Raw genomic sequence first — 21,890 nt, 5'->3', positions numbered from 1 at the left:
ACACATGGTGATTCAAAATCATTAACTGGTCTTCTGAAACCCACAAAACTACATCTGCACTGAATGTAATTAGCTGAACATACTTCAATGATACGGCTGTCAATGCGGTTGTACGGGTGCCACAGGCCTCTGTCATCTCTCCACTGCCAGATGGCTCCTTCTGTAGTGTGGGCACTTCCTTTCTTCAGCATGGCATCAACCGCAAAGATGCCCTCTCTGGGCAGACATGGCATCAGCTCACTACAGGAGAGAGATAAAACAGAGTGATCAAACACACTCAATACTCTGCTGAATTGCTAGCAAAGATGACAGTTTTCATTTTGGGGTGAACTAATCCTTTAAACATCATAATAACTCCTACAATCTGAGTCTTTTTTTACTCCGAGCATGTCAATCAGATGTCACTGGCAGAGCCACACAGATCGAGATGTTTTTGAAAACAGGACATACCAAATAAGTGAGGTGAGTTCATAAAGCTCCTGGGGGCTTCTGGGAACAAGGTCAATCTGTTCTTGACAGCTCCCATTGGATGCTCCACAGAGCAGGAAACGCAGGGTCTCTGCTATATCTATGAACAAGCAAAACACACAGTCACTCAATCTACATTTATATTGGATGGGAAGGCATGTGGGCTGATTTATGAACAGTGTTGAACTTGGTGGAGAAAAAAAAACTGCTCTGAAGTACCACATTCTTTCCTGTGTTGGTGTTCTTGTCTTTCTGGTAACAGGCAGCAGGGCAGGGCAGGGTGTGTGTGTGTGTGTGTGTGTGTGTGTGTGTGTGTGTGTGTGTGTGTGTGTGTGTGTGTGTGTGTGTGTGTGTGTGTGTGTGTGTGTGTGTATGTGTATGTGTGTGTGTGTGTGTGTGTGTGTGTGTGTGTGTGTGTGTGAGAGAGAGAGAGAGAGTGACTTACTCTGTTTCATGAGCTGCACAGCCAGGCATGGGCAATTGGAGCACATGAGAGAGAACATGCGCACTACCATGATGAACATGCCAGAGCTGAGCACGGGTGGAGTGAGAACCAGCAGCTGCTGGATGTTGGTCAGCAGGTCCCGTGACGCCACCTGCTGTAACAGGTTCTGGGACAGTGACACAGGGGAGTGGTTAATGAGGTCATCATGAATGCACAAATATATTACGCAATTTAAGTGACGGTCAATTCACAAACAAGTTATTTTGACTTTGCTTAGTTTGAAGTGATTCACAAAGCATTTCTAAATCATGACAATGAAAATGTATCAAAAATATTTTGATCACTTTTTGCCAGCATGGTATAGAGCTGCTGTCTGCAAAATTTTGTGGAGATCCGATGAAAAGTCTAGTAATTGGAAAAAATGTTTTCCAGACAATTGAAAACAGCAGGACAAAATTCACAGATCGATATGAAATCGAAGATACATTTTGTAGTACTTGAATAAAGGATTTAAAGTATTCTATACAAGGGAATATGTTTTTCTAATTAAATAAAAAACCACATGCTGCTCATTTATACGAAACATTTCAACAATCAATTAAATTCTCATTCTTAAAACTTAAAAAACTATATTTTTTAAAATTGTTCAAACAGGTTTAAGTTGATAAGATTTGCTGTGCTTGTGTGCGAGTAATGATCTCACCTCCTCATGCTGAAAATTGTCCACCAGCCTGGCAAAACAGAGACAAGTGCTTTCGACAGATTTTTTATCCTGTAAAACAAAAGTCATAATAAAAATGCTGATTCATCTGAGACAGACAGTGCTGAATTATTGTTACACTCAAAGTCTGCCAACAGAGTGTCAACCAGGTGTGAATCACACCAGTAACACTATGGCAAACATAACGCTTACGTCCTGGCGAGTGTTTATGCATGTTAGAGATCCAGACATGATGTCTGTTCATCTGCTGTTATAATTATGAATGAGGTGTGTGCTGTGTCTTTCAGCTCATCACCTGGTGTGTGAGTCTCTGAGTGAGCAGGGGTAGAGAGTCAGCGACAAAGTGAAACTCGTCCGGCGTGATGCTCTGGCAGCAGTTAGCAGCGATGGCTAACGCGTTCCTCTGAGCATTGATGCTGAAGAACTCCAAGTAAAGCAAACAGTCAGCCAGACCTCCCTGTAAAGAGACATTTTCAAAAAACAGCACAGCCTCAGTCAGTGGTGTGTCATTTTCCATAAGAAATTAAGATGGGGGTCAATAGAACAGATTTAATATTCAAAGCCATTATAAAACAGACAATGGTTTACATAAAGGCTAATTAGATCAACTGGGTGAAGTGTTTGTGGTTATTAAATTTAATTCAATATAATTGGTGTCTTATTGGTTGAATTAGTGTTGATTTTGCCAGCTATTTATTTATTTAGTCATAGCCATGTCAAAAATCCTTTTTAGTTAGTCAACCTTGTCCTGTTTAGTCAAGTTTTAGTCGACTAAATGTCTGGGCATTGTCGCACAAATCTCGCACACATGGTTTATTTTAACTCATTTAGTTACATGATTTATCATAGGCTATTTATCATATTAACACACTCTACATTATGAATAGGGCTGGGCGATATGGCCAAAAAAAAAAAAAAATCACAATAATTTTTTTATATCAGTCGATATCGATAATTATCAGGATAAATGTCAAATCTTTTTGTCAAAAGTTTAAAGGCAGATTTTTGCTCTTAAGTGAAATTTGTAGAAACGTTAATTGTGGTTTTAAACTACTCTTTATTGTCAGAACATATGACAAACACTTGCCAAACAGGTGAACATTTCACAAATCTGAGGTAGAACATTCAAACATTTGTCATTTTTCCTTAAAAAAATAAATATCTTAATAGAAAAATAAATTTCTTAGTTTCTGCATGTGCTAATGGAGGATATTGTTTCAAGTCTTGAAACAGGTTTGTGTTGCCTGACTTTGATGGCACGTATCTTCAGCACAGTTTGCAGTGCAGGCTGCAATATTAATATTACATATTTTGTCTCCAAACACATATTTGACAGTGAGTTCTCAAGCTAATACTACCATGTTAAATTTATGTTCATTAACAAAAACAGTAACATCTGTTAAAAAAAAAATTAACCAAAATTTTTATTTGGTAAAATGTAATATTCTGACTGTTTGAGTTTTATTAAAATTAACCATTGGTCCTCCAGTATCATGCATTTAGATCATGATAACCACAGATAAAACCAGGGATAGCCTATAGCACCTCACTATCATGGCAAAAGTAACTTTATGATTTCTATGGTATTTGTATGAAAAACAGTAGCCTAAATACATTATTAAATACTTTAATTATATTCCATTAGTCATTTAATACATTGTCTACATTAATAATATAATACAATTCAATATGTAACGTTATATCCCACATTTCATGGTTTAGTTAATATTACTAGGCAAACATTACAGTAAATCCATAGTAAATGGATTCAGTATCAATTCAGATTCTGACTGTATCGTTGCGCACAGTGTTTCTCCTGTTTGTCAGTGCCGTTTCATCTGCCTTTAAACTGGTTTAAATCACTGAGACATTTGTGTTCTTCGATGAATTCAAGCGCTTCTCACTGGATCTCGTGACCGTGACCGATCAGAGTAAACAGGCCTGCACTAGTGAGCTCGCGCTGCGCATAGACAGTAAAAGAAATGGACACAATGACCCCATTGATTTCAACGGAGAAAACGTAACCATAACGTAAGATACAAAGTAATGGAGCTTTTTATACATTGTCATGTTTCTTTAGAAATAAATAATGGACAAATTAAGTCTTTGGACGCCTCAGATGTAAAGTTATTCGCTGTCAAAGTGACGGCAAAATGAATGGGAGTCAATGGAATGCTAACAGCAGGTGAAGTTCTGCTACAATGGCGGCCCCCGCGAGGCTTCAGTTTCTGGCTGATGGAAACCCGCTCATTTTTTTCTATTCAAACAACAGCAAAAAAAAACCTTTGCATTCACACAGAGGTTGTGTCAGTGCATCTATTCAGGAACCACAATCCAAACAATGTAGTAGAGATCCATGTTTGGATTTATTACAGTTCATCACTAAAAAGGTTTGATCGCAGATTTAGTAGCAGGAAACAGCACCCCGTGAAGAAACAGACTGGCTGTATGACACTTTCATTTGAGCAAAATAACTCAATGGAAATCGCTAAACTCATGCTTACATTTGTTGGTAGTTTTCAGTGCTTCTTCGGCAGTGTAGAGACCGCGTGTGCGCATGGTTGCCAGATTGCAAAGATTAAGTAAAACACAGGGCAGAAAATGCATCTATTTAAGAGAAAAGCTCTGTCTGGGGGATTTAAAATCTAGACATCTGGCAACCACAAGCACGAAAGCTTGTAGACTTGTCAAAAACAGTCTGTAATCTTTTGTATAGGGCTGGGTAAAAAAATATCGATTTCTGGATTTTAATCGATTCTCATTTTTATATCGAACTGATATCGATTCTTAAATCCCAAGAATCGATTAGGCTATAGTCATAGTTGATTAATGAATGGAACATTGTAGGGTGCATCCCATCAAATAAACGCAACAATTTTTGTGCTTTGTTACTATTGATATGAAACCAAAGTCTCAGATTTCAAATTACCTCCATTTTCTTACGAAATTCAAAAACAAACACCGCTTTGGCACTGTGGGGTGAGATCGCTCTGGCACAGCTCAGCTCAAGAGAAGCAGTAGCGCGGGCACATCTTATCTTCCGCCTTAATAATACCAACTACAGCGCAAAATAAACATTCATGAGCATCTGAAAGTGTTTTAAAAGATAGAGTACAAATTTTCGAATTCTGTATCATGTTACATGGAATCACTCAATCAGTGTTTCAACCGTGGAAAGATGGCAGGGAAAACAATAATATAAACAGTGTCATGTAACGTCACATTTACCTCATATAAATGTCCATATCCATAGCCAGTGACCATAAACTCGTTAGCCAGCTAGAAAAATTAACTGTAGAGACGAGCATTTTGCTAATATATGCACCATATTACATATTAATTATAATTTTTTTATGTTCTTTAATATTTAATGCATGTTTGAACAAATTTGGCAAGTTTTTATGACATCCACCATTTAAATGTTTATATTTCATATAAATGTATTATTAGAAACATAAATAAAAGTGTAATTGAAGTGTTTATAAATCAGTTAGTTTTTACCTTCAATATTATAGTAGGCTAATGAAAGCTATAGGGTACAACTGACTCCCATAGGTAAAGCATTAGTTTTCCTTGAGAAAATTTGCGATGTATTGTACCTGATATCCAAAATGATCAATATTGAATCGAAATCGAATTGCAAGCTTGTGAATCGAAATCGAATCGAATTGTGAAATTTGTGTCAATACCCAGCCCTACTTTTGTAACATTTCAGTAAAGTGTTTATTTTTTAACAACATTTTACCCCAATATTCCATGTTGATATAGTCAAAGTTATCATTTAATGACGCTGGTCTCGCTGCGTCATATACTACGTTAACGAAATTAAGACAAGGTTGAAACAGCATACAAGAAAGTAACAAGAAACCATCAGTACTCACAGCCTGTAAGATGGCTTTGCTGTGCCTCCGTGACAACATCTCCAGGGCGGTCAAGGCTTGCTCTGCCACATCAATAAACTGAATTACCTGAAGCTGTAAACACAAAGGGAAAAATTATTTGAGACAACAAGCACAAAAGATGCCACTTCTTAACCTTTTCATGACTGCCTAACATATTCACATGTGAAATGTCACACTCCAATCAAGTCGGTGAACACATAATAGGTGTTGCTCTGTAAATATAAGGAGTGATATGTGAACATGCACATAGTTGTGATGTCAAAAATGTTTTTGAGGGAGGCAAAACGTTGTTAGATGTGTCTAAATTTATACTGTTTTTTAATATATTTTTTTTAATAGGTTTTTTTCCTTTATTTAACCCCTTTAATTATGTTATCTACATACTGGGCAGCCAAGGTTTAAAGAAACAGTGAGGTGCCATTTACCTTTTCCAGGAAGACTGGGATGGCGTCTACCACCACAGCCGAGGAGCGTGGCAGAGCCTCCATCATGTAGGTGAGGGCGCGAGATGCATGATTCATCTGCAGAAATGTCACACATGGTGAACAGCTATTACATTATTTTCAAATTTTCAGTGTCAAAATTGAACAACTGAATATTTAAAATGTAATGGATGAAATGTTTGTAGGGTGATAAATTCACTGCAGTTTGCCATGACAGGCTTGCACAATGTTCTATCTCTCCGTAAACATGTACCCACTCACAGAAGTTTCTAATACTCACAATATCAAAATTATGCTCCATCTGTAACAGTGTGATCTGCAAAGAGAAGACAAGAGGGGAACAGGACATATGGGTAAGAATAGAAGGGCAAAATGGATGCTTGACTCCCGAAACAGACAGGAGGTTGGTTATCTTTCTCAGAATATACATGTCAGAAAGCATAAATCTAAGGCCTTAAGACCTGATATAAACATTTTTAAATGATTAAACCCCTTGTTGTCAAAGTTAGTATTGTGGCTTTATGTATGGTCAGACAGTTGCGCGTGTCGTTATATTATTAATATTTTTCCTAAATAAAGCTCAAATGGAGTTACTTGTCAGAGATTTGTGTTTTGTCCGTCATTAAAATGGTTGCATCTGAGGCAGAAAGTGCATCGCATCACATCTTCAACTTACAGTTTACAAAGGTTATTGTAGCTATGTTTGCACTCTGTCTTTTATAACACAAGCTTTTTGCCAAATATATTAAACAACTGTAAAAACTAAGTGTTACGCACAGGCTGTATTGGCTATGACTAATCGGCAAATACCAGACTAAGATACTCAACTCCACTCCTGAAACACATAAAACGTTAGCTTTTACACACATCATGTTTTGAATAAGGAAAACGCTATACTTTTTCAAGGAACCAATTTTTTTGTTTACCTGTACACTGCAAACAAGCATAGACGGTCTCCAGAATGTGTGCAGCACTTCAAGTGCCTTGACCTCGTATGATTTTTGCAAGTTCAACTATCCCGCATCCAAAGAGCACCAAGATACGAATACCCCAGTAGCACTTTTTGCATCTTGTACTCAATGTGGGTACCACTTCATTCAAGATGGAGCTACTGTATGAGGGTTTGCCGACAGTTTGAAGATCCACTCGAGTAACGAGTTTGTCACAAGCTCTCAGTGTAAGTTTCATTCAAGCTCTAGTACAAAGTATTGTCAAAAAAAAAAAAACCTTATTAACTGGTATTTTTTCTGATCAAACCGCTTTCAGAACGATAATTTTACAAAAGGAACACATGAACAGAATTGTTAAAATACAGATTCTGCTTGCAGTGAACTGATAAAAAATATACAAAAGTATTGTAATTTCCCTAATGTAATTCTAAAGTGAAATAATATACATCAGGGATGGGCTGGGGGAAGGGAGGGTGGGTTTCGGTTGGCATTCACCCAGACCCCTAGAGGAACAGAGGTCCACCACCAATACGCTCTATGCACGAACGCTGCTGACGTATTTCCGGTAGGATCTCAGCCAGCGTCTTTACTTCCGCATAGCGCGAAGTGTATAGCGGCACAACTTTAATAAAATTCATTTTCTCAGAAACGGAGACAACGATTTTAGAAACTGATTCGCTAGTCGGATTTCGCACGATATGAGAGAATACTCACCCTCAAAGTTGTCGATGTAGGTCGAAATATATAATTTAAAGCCCTTCTCTTTCTTACTCTTATGTGTGACAGCTAACTGCCTCACAGTGTTGTTAACATCATTCACGTCAACCGCAGGAAGTTTTTGTAAACAGCGAGTGTAATTTGCCATTATCTCCACCTAAGGCAAACCCGGCTTCTGACGCAGCACCGGATGTAACTGGGCGGGCTGAGACAAAACGCGGAAGCGATCGTGCATAGAGCCTATAGACTCACACAATCCTGTGAAACTGCCTTTAAGGCTTTTTAAGGACCTGCAGCGACCCAACAACCACTATCTGGGCATTATTATTTGGCGATTTGAAGAATTTTTTTCACTCGTCTAATTGGGTGTTCTTGACGCAGGTATACTCACCAGGGCAGGTACGACGCTCTTGACAGGGAATCCTCCCAGCGTCTCCTCGTTACCCATCACTAGCAGCTGGCACATCTCTATAGCAGCCTGGAGTTGCTGGGATTCGTCACCTGTAGCCTGCAGCCCCTGCAGCAGCTGCTGTGCCTTCGAGCCTGCAGAGGGAGAAAGAAGACGGACACCTTGAGCAGAAGAAATACTTAATCATCCCACAAAAATGTCACAAACATTAGTCAAGGTCACTCACTAGCTCCACTCCCAATGGTCCTATGAAACAGCTGAGACATACGGGGCCCAAAGGGGCCAAACAGGTGAGGAGGAAGACCCCTGGCCTCCAGCAGAGCTGTGGAGAGAGCAAGACATGAAACCTCACACACAACTAGATGTTTGTGTTTTATTATGCTTTGATCAGTCTTGGTCAATGAAACTACTGAGTTTTGTTAAAGCTTTTTATTTTTGTCTACAACGAAGATAAGAAAATTGTGCATTGTGACGATAATTAAGCGATTTTAATTATAACAGTTGATTAAACTACGACAAGTAAACAAACACCGTTTCACTGTTTCAAACACTTTTTCCATACATTTTTCTTCTAAATACAATGTGGTAAATACTCCAGTCACATCTATAATCTAATAATCATCTATTCAATGTTGAGATTTGTGCAAAACATAACACTAACATAACACTAAGAACACATTTGTTTTCTTATCACTGAACATATAATTACTTTATCTTCACTAACTGTATTTTTAGAAAATTAATGAAATAAAAAGAGCAAACATGCCTTGCAGTCTTCCCATTTCAGAATCATCTGATTCACTCTCTCCAGAGGTGGTCATGCCAACAGCTCCAGCTACTGAGCTAGACGCTTCACAGCAGAGACAGAATGAGTATGAGACCGATGTAATAAAACATACATTTTCATGCCTGTGTTAAGGTACTGTCAGAGTGTTCTTAACATACACATCACAGTATCACATACAATATAATAAAATCTTAGGGGACTGCTGCTCTCTTACCTGACGCCCCTTGGGGCGTTTCCTCTGTGCGCGCGGCCGATGAATTGGCCCCATCCTGGTTGTTGTCAGAGTCGGCCATTTTCTCCTGTCGGCGAGCTTCGGCTGTCCCGCGCTTGCCCAGGCCTGAGCCTCGCCGACTAGAAAGGTGTAAAAAAAACAACAACAGTGAAAGCCCAATATTCTCAATAAAATTTGTATATTAATACATACTTCACTAAAACGATGCCAAACAATCAAAAACTATTTACTTGAATAAAATGTCCATATTCATAGTGCAGGGTTTGACTGATATATATATATATATATATATATATATATATATATATATATATAAAAAAACGCACACACAGTTGTAATCGAAATTATTCAACCTCCTTTATTACTCAGAAACGCTGCCAGAAGCTAAAAGAGCTGAAAGTCTGTACATTTTGCCAATAAATCTGAGGAGTCTTAGCCCATTCCTCATGAGCAATGGCCTCCAGTTCAGTAATATTCTTGGGTTTATATATATATAACCAAGGCTCTGTAGGCAGGGAAAGACAAATCTTTACAAATATAAAGGTTGAAATACACTACATGACCAAACAGACAACTGAGAATCACACAAGTAGTGAAAGGTTACTACATATACCTGATTCATAAAATAAACACTTTAAAAACTGAATAATTATTCATGTTTTGAGGTGTCAGGTCTGTGTTAAGTGCAGGCCATCCTTAGGGCAGTGCAAACGGTGTGATCGCACTGGGCCCCGCGACGAACAGACAGAGGGTGACATCACCACCACAATGCAATCACGGCGGACGAGGGAGGGGTCCGCTTACGTTACCTCGCACTGGGCCCTGCCCCATGATTGGGACTGATTCAGACCATTTCATATCAGCTTAGAACAAACCTCAGCAAATCAAAATCAAGGACCGAACCATCTGTTTTATAACTGTCGTTTAACATTGTCTTTGAGTTCCCAAACATTCATAAACAAATCTCTTCTGCAAGACAATACACAACATTGCACCAGATTTCTCATGAGGATGAACTGGAAGTTCCAGTAATGTAAGTAACTGAAGAGAAACACCCATCTGCAGTTACCACAAAATACAGCTGAGGGGATAGAGCAGCTGATTAATGGTTCTACTAAATCTAACAAGTAAATGAACAGGATTAATATGGAGGAACCAACTACTCATGTATTGTCATCTCTGTATCAGATCCAGACAAAATAGACCTTAGCCAAGATTAGGGGTGTAACAATACATCGATATGGATCGATTGCTACACGTAAAATATCTATATAAGGTACCTTTATTTTGACACTCTCCACATCCTCACGTAATGTTGGCTACACATTTCTGCCAAAGCGCGCATTTTTGTTTACTCACTATACTGTTTGCCGGTGTGTCTTTGTAACGTTAATGTCATCTAAAATAAACGCCCGGACAACATTGACTGAACCCTAAACACGTTTTGTCACAAAAGCCGGAATTGTTCACGGTCAAGGCATCACAGTTCATGTTTTACAGCAGAAACAGACAAGCCCCCTTATTGTTTGTGAACATCTCGATAAGTCTGTTTTAGCGAATCAGCGCACAATATTCAGGTCAGGTGACAAGGGTGTTAGTCACTTCGAAAAGACGCGCTAGCTGAGAGGAGTTTCGACAAAGCTGACTAAAAGTGTTCGAGCTTGGATAATTTCAACAAACTTGATGTACCGGTGATATCTAAAAGCTGAAACTTTTTCACGCAACTTTGCTAAAGCAGCATGTTAGTAGTGAGGGAAAAGCTCCCTGTATTGCGTGTACATTAATCAAAACAACTAAGTTTTTCAGGCGTCTATGTCAGATGAGGAGATTAACGTTACAGATTAACCGAGTGTTTTATTATATATCATAGCAATTACTTGGTTTTGTTAAACTCTGAAACATGAAATGTGGAGTCCACTAGTATTTTGTTGGCAAAAGCAGATATCTGCTTTTGCAAAAAAACTAACTTTTAATAATAAAAAAACACTTTCAATGAGCTTTAATTTGAGTAACTTGGATTTTTTTAAGTTATTATTACTTGATTGATATTACTTGCACAACAAATGCACAAAAAAAACCATGATTCATGAAATAGAACAAGAACCGAGTTATCTGTTTTTGCAGATGGACTCTTCTGTTGTAAATGTCCTAAATGGGAGAGGGTGTGCAATTTTCAAATGGTTTAATAAAAAGTTAATGTTTGTTTGGTTGCATTTGTGAGTTAATAAAAATGTAACATAAAATCTAAATATTTAGATATTTAGACTTCAATTGATATTGCCCTGAATCGAATCACAGAATTTCTTTGAGGTATCGCAAATATCGTATCGTTGGCTGAGAGAATCGATATCGTATCGTGACAAACTGTCCAATTTACACCCCTAGCCAGGATAGCATCATATATATTTTTTTTGGTGGGAATGAAAAGTTTTTTTGTTTTTTTTACTGTGTTCAAATAGCACATGCGTTGTTCACATGCGTGTAAGGAAATAATAGTCTATATCAGCAGGTGGTAGTAGTCTATACTCATTCAAAAAGGGAAAGCAACATAACTACGGATATACAAAATGTTAACAAATCAGAGCTTGATTACCCTTTTGAATATGAATCATGTTGATCAATTCATTACAGACGGCCTTGTCTTTATGAAACTATTCGCGTATTGGGATGCCCAGATAAGATCATTAAAAAATTAGAACAGCCTTCTGTGAGTGCCCTCTTGACTGTCATCTGCTCACTTTCATTACTTTTGCTTTTTTATTGTGTGCTAGTTCCCTAAGCTGGACAGCCAAGCATAGTGATCCATCTCACCAATTGGCTTAATCAGTAGACTGTTCTGGATTGAAAAGGCTGGTAGTTCAGTACCTGGTGCTGGCGCAAGAGCCCGTGGTCTTTTGACGTGTGCTCCTCCGACAGCTGGGGAGCTCTGCTGGGGGAGACTCACTACGCTTCTTAGTTGACTTCCTCAAACCTAGAGACAGAAACATACAGCATTACACTCATAATAATCAGAATGAAGGGGAAAGAGAGCGACAGTTAAAGGATAGCAAGCCATAAATTCAGACATCCCTCCTGCATATTGATAGCGGCTCCCTGACGTCCGCAAATTATTTACGAAATCCCAGAAATTAAGTGGGCGAGAGAGAAGCCCCGTTTCCAACTGTTATTAAGATGAGTTTACGGCGATCTGGCCACAAGTGGTCAGCCAAGACACATTACCGTTTACACACGGTACTCAATTGCGCCTTATGTGACCACTTGCGTTCTGATTTTGTCGAGGGCCTCATCTTATTTCATGACCCTAGTTTACATCACTTTCAGCACACAGATAATATTGAACGAACAAGCGGCTTACACGAATGAACATAAAATAATATTAATTTAATGTGTAATGTATATATATATATATATATATATAAATAATGTCGACATTGGCAAGTATGTAAAACGATATCACTCGCTACTACCTCCTGGAAATGAGTTTTTGCAGGGTGGGTTGTCAGTAAATTAAAAGCCAGTCACTGAGAGAAGATCACAGGAGAACATTGTGCTTAAATCATACAGAGAACAGTACTCCATTCCTCAGCAGGTTGCAATGATAAATCAAAGAATGGAATTAATCCTTTATTTACTCCAGAAGATGCTGTATATTTGAGAGTTTGTGCCCAATTATCATTATTTTAAATTTGCACACGTTTAAATGCATTCAAACTTTGCAAAAAAAAAAAAAAGCTTGTCTGACATGCATGTCTTTTTTGATGTAATAATAAGCAGCAATTATGCTACCAGTAGCTCCAGTGAAATCCCTGGTGGCTTTCTCCAGTTCTGAACGTGGCAACTGCGCATGAGCTGAAGCTTTGTTTGAAATACATGTAATGTAGGCTTGGGTACAAATATTTCTCATTTTGACATGTTTCTCAAACATGAACATCAGAAGGTGTGTTAAAAAATACAGTACAACTCTAGATAGGTCCTCTGATATGGTGAACCAGTACATTAAACTCTAGATAGGAACATTTTGCTAAATATGCACCATATTGCATGTTTTTAATATTTCTTTATTTACTGTTCTTCAATATTTAACATTGTTATAAAAACTTCCTTTAGTGTAATTTAAGTGTTTTTATACAAATTAGTTTAGATTGTAACCTTCAATGTTATAGTAATTTACCAACAGTATAGTTTACAGAAGATTTTCCTGTAAAAAATGGGAATAACAGCATTGTAAGGCATTTCCCATCATCTTGCTCTGACCTTTGGTCACAACAAGCACATAATATTTGCTGTACGGAGTGTCAGAAGCAGTGGAGTAAAGACTGTTTCCACAGAAACCAGCACGTTCTGCACATCATCTCATTAGCACTGTGTGTAAAATGAGTCACATCGTACCATCTACAGTTAACGATAACATAAGCTCCTCATCAGCCACAGACTTATGCTCTCTTTCTGATTAAGCCAGAAACATATGCTTAATTCCAAAGCCTAGTGTGCTGCCTATGCAGGTAGCATCTTAAGGTATAATCATAAAATAATTTCATTTGACAAATTTTAAATGCCTATTCACACCGCCTGTAAGTAGGTTTACATGTTTTAAAGGGGTGATGAACTGAGAAATCAAATTTTCCTTGAGCTTTTGACATCTAAGAGGTCCTCATATTATAAGAATATCCTGTAAGTTTCAGAAGTGAAAATGTCCTTGTTAGTCCAATAAAAGCTTTTATTGACACCAGGCTCAGCAAATGACTCGTTTTTCAAATTGGGGAACTATGACGACAAAGAGGATAAAACAAAATATTACAAAAATATTTACAAAATATTGTTCAGTGCCTGGTTGTGGAAGAAGACAGTCGCTGCATAAGCTTCCTCTGGATTCCAATAGGAATGCATGGTTAAACTTTATTTTTAAGGACGTTCCAGCTGATGTGGGTAAAACATTGTCCGTTTGTTCGCTTCATTTCACTGAGGATTGTTTTGTAAACAAGACACAGGTTGAGACTCGATATGCAGACCGATTAAGATTAAAAACGGTGCTGTGCCTTCTATATTGGATCCGACAGGAATGGTGCAACACACTTATGTGAGTAAAATTTTTATTTAAAAAATAATAATCTGATAGGCTAGTATTGCATTGTTACAGATCGTTTGATATCTAATAATTATGTGTACGTGTCTAATCAGTCACAGAAGAGTCCAACTATGAAGGATGTAGCTTGTCCTCTTGTATATCTCTTGTAGCAATCATTCTGGTTGCCATTTTACAACATTGGAAGTTTTCAAAACAATTTCCCCCACGTGCACTGACGAGTGAGTTGAAACTCATAATATGCAAAACTGTTATCCACTCACAGCAGTGGGCGTTTACTTCCAAGTCTTCAATGCGAGACGCCCATAAAAACCGAGCCTTTTTGAGCTAGGCTCAAAAGTAGGGTAGAAAATAGCCTATTACTTATTCATTTTGATGTTTTTGAATGTAAAATCCAAGCGAACGTCATAAGTTGACCTCAGACAACGATATAAAATTTTTTTAAAAGCCAGTTCATGACCCCTTTAAAAATTTGCTACTGACTATTTAAACGCGAGTTTTGAGCAGTATAGAGTAGTGCTTGCTTGTCGTTTCTACGATCACAAATGCAGACATAGTTTTGTTTACCATTTAAATGTACCATTGTTCTTCAAGAGTATCACACTGAACTGACTGACAGCTTCAGTGAATTACATAGAAAACAAGTGCAAAACACTCCTTTTTTAATCAGTCACAAAAAAAAAAAAAAAAGTTTTTCTTGAGACTTTGTGACTTCCTACTTTTCCCATATATTAGGGTGTGGAAATAGCTAATAAGTAGGGCTGCAACTAACGATTATTTTGATAATCGATTAATCGGACGATTATTTTTTCGATTAATCGATTAATCGGATAGAAATTAAATTAGATTTTTTTTTTAATTATAACTAAATAAAACCGTAAATCAGGGTATTTATGTGTAAAAGTGTACTTTAAAAAGTGCAAAAGCCACACATTGAGTTTTACTAATATTTGCATTGTTTTTAATGATAATTGCTGATGGCAAGTTGACAAACATGATTATTGTTAAAAAAAATGATATCCAACATATTATGTTTTAACACAATTTTTGTTAAACAAATTTACACTGACATGTTGTTCAGATGTGAATATCTGAACTAAAAACAAACTAAAAACATCTAAAATATATAATTCATTTAATTTTTATTTAAAATTAATTATATATAAGGAATATAAGGATAAAGAATATAATATATATTATATATAATATATAAAAGAATATAATATAAGGATAAATTGATTAAATAAATATAGAAAGACTGAAAACAATTGTGTGAATGTAGAGCCGCAGTAGATCGCGTTTGAAAAACAATTAAAACTTAGTAGACAAATGCTATAAAAAGAGAACGGAATGGAGGTAACGTTACCCAGCAAGCTAACAGGCTTGAGTAAAGGACAGGAGAAATTATGCATTAGTGCACAAGCATTCGCTGAAAACCACTGAGTACAGTGACTAAAAAACAATATTTTACTGCTGCTGTTATTAACTGCCTTTATATTTAGTGCTTCGCTTTGTAAAGACCGTTTTAATTTAACCTATTTCTGCGGTAGCGCTATTTTAATCCATCACTTGCGTTGCGAGCGAACTGATTGCGCAACCTGATGCTCGAGACAAAATACAGACATCCCAAGATCCCGGAAGTCCCGGGAGTCTCCCGCATATTGACTGCGGCTCCCTGATGCCCGCGAATTAGTTCAAACTCCCGAAATCATGCGAGACAGAGACTGTTCCAAACCTGTAGCGCGCGCGCTCGGCAGAGCGCCTGAGGGAGAGAGACCTTGCGTGTGTGTGCGTACCAGTAAACGCTCCCCGTGACGTAAGCAGACCAACTAATCGATAATGACATTCGTTGACAACGATTTTCATAATCGATTATAATCGATTTTATCGATTAGTTGTTGCAGCCCTACTAATAAGTCTAATGAATTTTAATTTATTTAAATGATAGCCCCTCCAGATTTAACATCTCATTTTCGAGGGGGTCCCACATGCCTGCAAAATTGCGGATATACAATAAGTGCTCCTCTGCTGTCGTCTACTGGTTATAGTGATAATGTCATGTCTTTTTTAAATAAAAGTGTTGTTTGCCGCAGTGTTAAACTTTTACTTTTACAAATCACAATAAAAAAATTAATTAAAATTGGATAATATTTAGAGTTTTGAAGTGCTGGAAAAAGTGTGAAGCACTTGAAAGACCTTGAAAAGTGCTTGAATTTCACTCTCAAAAGGTTGTACGAACCCTGAGATGAATTATAATTAGTTACATTTATATAGCGCTTTTCTAGTTACTCAAAGCACTTAACATGGAAGGGGGAATCTCCTAAAAAATCACCAATGTGCAGCATCCACCAGCTTACTGGTGGAGAGGAGACAGTGATGAAGCCAATCAGTGTTTATATGGGGATGATTAGGAGGCCATGATGGACAGAGACCAAGGGGCAAATTTGGCCAGGATGACGGGGTTATACCCCTACTCTTTTTCGGAGGACATCTTGGGATTTTTAATGACCACAGAGAGTCAGGAACTATGTATAATAAAAAAATTAATAAAAAAAAAAAAAAAACATTTGACTATTTCTGCCACAGTACCATGGTTACAGTTAGCTTTACTACATTAAATCCATGGTGAATGTTGGTCAGGGCTCAAAGCTAAGGATTTTTTCTACTGGCCCGGTCGGGCGAGTGGTTCAAATTTTTACTTGCCCAGCCAAAATTTTCACTGGTCCCAACATAAAAAAAAGTAATAAATAAAATAGGCCTAGTTATTGTTTTAGTTGTTTTTAATCCATGTAGCCTAACCTTAATAAATAAGGTCATGACACCAAAAACTACTAGCCCAACTCATACCTTTTAAATATTGTCTACCCTTTGATGCACAACATGGGTCTAAAGTGACCCGACTGAGTTTTAATTTCCTATATCTTTACAAGAAATTAATTTTATCTTTCAGTATTCCAGGTATTCTTCAATTAATTTGTTTTTGATCATCACAAATCCTTATTTTTATTATACACTACCCTTCTAATGCACAACATGGATCTAAAAAGACCCGTATTCATTTCCTTTGTTATTTCAGTCATGGCTGAGTGTTTCTTTTCTGAATCTTTAAAATATATGCATTTTATAATTTGTTATTCCAGGTATTCATTAAATATCTTGTTTTTGATTTCCCCAAATCAGTATGTTTATGTTTCCTTTCTTACTTTATAAACAAACACAGTTTCTGTATTTCTACATCAATTTTACATACACGGGTCTAAAATGACCCGTATTCATTTCCTATGTAATTTCAGTCATGGCTGAGTGTTTCTTTGCTGAATCTTTAAAAAATATATGTATTTTATCATTTGTTATTTCAGATATTCATTACATATTGATATTTATGTTTCCTTTCTTTACAAACAAACACAGTTTTTGTATTTCTACATCAATTTTACATACATGGGTAAAAAAAGACCCATATAGAAACCTTTGATATTTGCACATTTTTGCAAGTAGGAACATATTTTTAATGCATAAATACTATTTCTATAGTATTACATACTATACACCTGCCACACATTTCACAACTTAACACAGCTGCTTTTGTATATTTGATGCAAGTCTTATTTTATTTTAACCACAGAAAATATTTGATATTTTGTAAAAGATAACTGGACATAATATTTGAATATTAGGCTATGGTTACCTTGACCATGAAATCCTAGTGAGAAATTACTTGAGAAAGAGAAACATATCCAATACTATTAACTAGCTAGCTGTTGACATTCTATTCTAGCTAGCTAATGTTAGCTACATTAAAAAAAGATGGGTAATTAAAGGGGAACTCAGCAACTCTAGCGATTTCTTTGCTGATTTTCACTTTTGTTGTCGCATGTTTTCTCAACGAGCTCCCCCTACAGCTGTGGGGCATATATTTCACAACAATGTCGAAAAAAAAAACGACATTTTTTTTTCTCCCTCCCCCTTCCTACCGCTGCTCATGTGCATTTTTTATTATCAGAGCCGGCCAACTTTATTGTGTGGACCTATGTCTACCAAGGTGGGTAATACTTAATACACATTGAGGGCGGCGTGTGCGTTTATGTCGAATTGCTGTAAAGCAGTCTGTATTTCTCGCTCGTTCTCGTTTCTCATGAGACTTCCTATTTCCATCTTACCGGGACGTTAGTCCTCATGTTGCAAGGTTGGTTTTCCGCCAAGGAATATTGGGGGGAGCGGGGAAAGTCACCATTTTTACCAGAACAGGTTATTAAACCATCCAAATGATTTCTAAACGGTTTTATTAAGTTGAAATAGTTACCGAATGCCCCTTTAAAGCTTATTTACATGTAATAGGCCTAAAAGTTCTATTAAGAACCGTATCGTCTTGAATAAGCCTTCATATGCTGAAATGGTTCTATGTGTTAAGAGTTTAGGGTCCTTTTTTCCCCGCCTTTTTGATTTTAAAATCTGTAACTGTCAAAGCCACCTGAAATAACATAGGAAATGAATACGGGTCATTTTAGACCCATGTATGTAAAATTGATGTAGAAATACAAAAACTGTGTTTGTTTATAAAGTAAGAAATGAAACAAACAATGATTTGTGGAAATCAAAAACAAGATATTTAATGAATACCTGGAAAAACAAATGATAAAATGGATATATTAAAAAAATTCAGCAAAGAAACATTCAGCCATGACTGAAATAACATAGGAAATGAATGCGGGTCTTTTTAGACCCATGTTGTGCATTAGAAGGGGTTTTCATAGCTTGTGCATCAAAGGGTTAAAGACAGTCAGTAATAAAATAAGAACAAAATCAAATTATGAGCAATAGCACAAAAAAATACAACAGAACAAAGATATTCAAATGAAATAAAGTTCTTTTCAGGTTTTCATGGTCTAAACTAGTCTTTTGTCTGATAAACATAATAACAGACAGCAGCAGGATAAATAGGCAGCTGTCACTTTAAGAGCTGCACAGATCCAAAATGTACACATGCATCTTATCCCACGTTAACGCTCACTTAAGACACAACCAACTATGTTTATGATGAAATATTTCCAAGAGTTTCTAAAATTTACAGATGAAGAATATACTTGTGAAATGCAAGTTATGCACCAAGGAAAACACTACATCAACATTAAACAGCGCAAGTAGGCTATCTATCTTTTAGTCAGCACCATCAGAGCATCTGACAGGGCAAGCCGCTGTAACTATAAGTGTTATATCTTACTAGCTATTTTAAAGCCCTTAATATATGATTTGGATAACTGACTTTCCCCACAGATCACTGCCACCTTCGCTATTTTTCAGATGCCCTCATATCAAACGGTTTATCAATATAAACGAATATTGTATATTAAATATTAAATATTAAATGTTGAATATTAAAAACATATCGATATATCGTACATATAAACTCGATATGGCCCTAATGTGACCGTTCATGCTCAGGAAGACGTGATAGAGTAGCCTACAGTCGCGCTGTGAGATGCGGCGCTCTGAGCGTGCGCTTTGGATGCACGTTGCTGTGTACACAAAACTTATCACACAGCACGCGAGTATATACCAAACGTAGGCGCAGGTACTTTTACGTCTACGTGCGCTTGAATATTTAAATCTGAGAGTCCTTATTGTCAAGCCCTGTTGGTGATCTGTCGATTAAAAGGCCTTCTATAACAATAGGTTACTATCGTAACCCCGGTTCTCTGAAACATCGAGTGGAGAGATCCACCTATGGGAAGGACATCCGTACCTGACCTCTGCAGAAGCATCCAATTGCACCAAGTCTGGCTAGACAGACAGAAGCGCGCAGCCAATGCCCGGTAAGGTCCTGCCCCCTTACCTAGGGGTATATACCGCTTGCACGCGCTGCTAACCTCCAGTAAGTATATTCGCTTCTCGTGCGGCAAGCGGGGCAAAGCTGGTGGATCTCTCCACTCGATGTTTCAGAGAACTTGGGTTACAATAGTAACCTACTGTTCTCTTTCATCATCTCGTGTTCGAGATCCACCTATGGGAGAGACATGGACAGCTCCCCGATTGCCCAATACACTCACAGTGAGGTTCTGAAAGCCTAAAGCCTGGTCGCTCTTCCGGAAAGCACTGGTACTGGTCATATATGTCTGTAAAGCACGGACGGGACACAGAGCATTTAGCCTCTGATCCTCCAGGGAGGAAAAAGGAGGAGGGTGAAAAGCGGACAGCTCCAACACCTCGGAAGTGAACGCAGGAAAGCATTTCGGCATGAAGGCCGGATTAGGCTTAAGGGAAACCTTATCTCCACTAAGAGAGAATTTAGTGCACGAGGAATGAACCGAGAGTGCATGTAGCTCACTGACACGTTTAGCTGATGCCAAGGCCAAGAGCAAAACTGTCTTAAAAGACAGCAACTTCAGGGAAATACTTGCCAGAGGCTCAAAAGGAAACTGAGACAGAGCCTCTAGCACCATGGAAAGGTCCCACTCAGGAACAGTTCTCCTGATGACTGGCAAAGAGCGACGGGCACCCTTCATAAATCTGTGGATAAGAGGATGCTGCCAAACTGTTGAGCCCTCAAAACCCAAATGACAGGCCGAAATCGCAGCCAGGTAGACCTTAATTGTGGAAAAAACCCTCACTTTTTCAATGAGGTCTTGAGGGAAACACAATATCAGGAACCAAGCACTGATAAGATGTGAGACCACGCCCATTACACCACCCTTTGAACACTTGCAGCCATAAAAGGACCGTGTAGAAACGGCCCTGGCATTCTGTATAGTAGCAATTACACGCGGCGCTTAGGTTCGTCCTCTCACGGGCCAGGCCCAGAGAGCTACCCTGTCCGGGTGTGGGTGATAGATCTCCCTGTTCGCTTGAGACAATAGCTCGCCACGGCTCAGCATGTAACAGAGGGATTATCTCCGCCAGCCACGGTGCTTTCGGCCACCTGGGTGCTATCAGAATTAGAGACAGGCCCTGCTCTCTCACCCTGGCCAGTGTGGGAATTATCAGGCACAGGGGAGGAAAAGCATACAGCAGCACTCTGGGCCATGGGTGGGTCAGTGCATCTACCCTGCTCCACACCAAAAGCTTGTAAGCTAGAGCGTGAAGTTTTGATGAGCGCACGCCGCTCTGACAGTTGATATAAGCCACAGCCGTGGTGTTGTCGCAGCGTCAGGCACATGATGTCCCTGCAGATGAGGCTGAAAATGATTCAGAGCTTTCCAAATGGTCATAAGCTCTAAATAATTTATGTGCACTGAACGTAGTCTGCTCGGCCACAGACCGTTCACTGTTCTGCCCTCCTGGGTGGCACCCCAGCCTGTTAAGGACGGATCCGTCGTCACAAATTTTCACATCATAACCATCCCCAGAGGGGTTCCCTGTGCGTAAAATCTGCGCTCTTCCAGTGGCGCAGGGTTGCAGAGCAGACACTCGTCACTGTTACAGAGCGGTAAAGATCGTGTATCGGGCTGAAATGTAGTGACAAAACCCATTTCATGAACGCTCTCATTCTCAGGAGTCTCAGCGGTACAACTTGGCTGGATGAAGCCATAAGACCCTGCAGCCTGAGGCATGTGCGATATTGTACTTTCGCGCCCTCTCTGAACTGTGACAGACAGTCCATTTGAGAGAGAACGCGCTCTTGAGAGAGACACGCTCGCATGGAGACTGAGTTCAACTCCAAGCCCAGGAAAATGACATTCTGACTGGGTATAAAATTGCTCTTGCTCTTTACTCTGAAACCGAGAGACGTGATGTGC

At 38.4% G+C, this 21,890-nt stretch overlaps 1 protein-coding gene across 22 annotated transcripts in view; it reads right to left on the bottom strand.

The window, feature by feature from the left end:
• Positions 1–21,890, bottom strand: part of trip12 (thyroid hormone receptor interactor 12) — a 106,176-nt gene that overhangs the window by 36,977 nt on the left and 47,309 nt on the right. For all 22 annotated transcript variants that reach the window (XM_077248279.1, XM_077248290.1, XM_077248283.1 and 19 more), the window contains 13 exons: positions 11,940–12,045; positions 9,057–9,193; positions 8,822–8,905; positions 8,282–8,377; positions 8,038–8,189; positions 6,260–6,295; positions 5,962–6,057; positions 5,516–5,608; positions 1,930–2,091; positions 1,617–1,685; positions 914–1,079; positions 451–568; positions 84–240 (listed from right to left, as the gene is read on the bottom strand). In XM_077248279.1, the coding sequence (XP_077104394.1) occupies positions 84–240; positions 451–568; positions 914–1,079; positions 1,617–1,685; positions 1,930–2,091; positions 5,516–5,608; positions 5,962–6,057; positions 6,260–6,295; positions 8,038–8,189; positions 8,282–8,377; positions 8,822–8,905; positions 9,057–9,193; positions 11,940–12,045 (1,472 nt within the window). The remainder of the gene's footprint in view (positions 1–83; positions 241–450; positions 569–913; positions 1,080–1,616; positions 1,686–1,929; positions 2,092–5,515; positions 5,609–5,961; positions 6,058–6,259; positions 6,296–8,037; positions 8,190–8,281; positions 8,378–8,821; positions 8,906–9,056; positions 9,194–11,939; positions 12,046–21,890) is intronic.

The sequence above is a fragment of the Siphateles boraxobius genome, unplaced genomic scaffold (assembly GCF_051911475.1).
Source record: "Siphateles boraxobius isolate OS27281-9 unplaced genomic scaffold, OSU_SipBor_1 30, whole genome shotgun sequence".
In the NCBI taxonomy this organism is placed as follows: Eukaryota; Metazoa; Chordata; class Actinopteri; order Cypriniformes; family Leuciscidae; genus Siphateles; species Siphateles boraxobius.
Note: the sequence above shows the minus strand (reverse complement) of the source record. Positions and strands in the feature narration are given on the sequence as shown.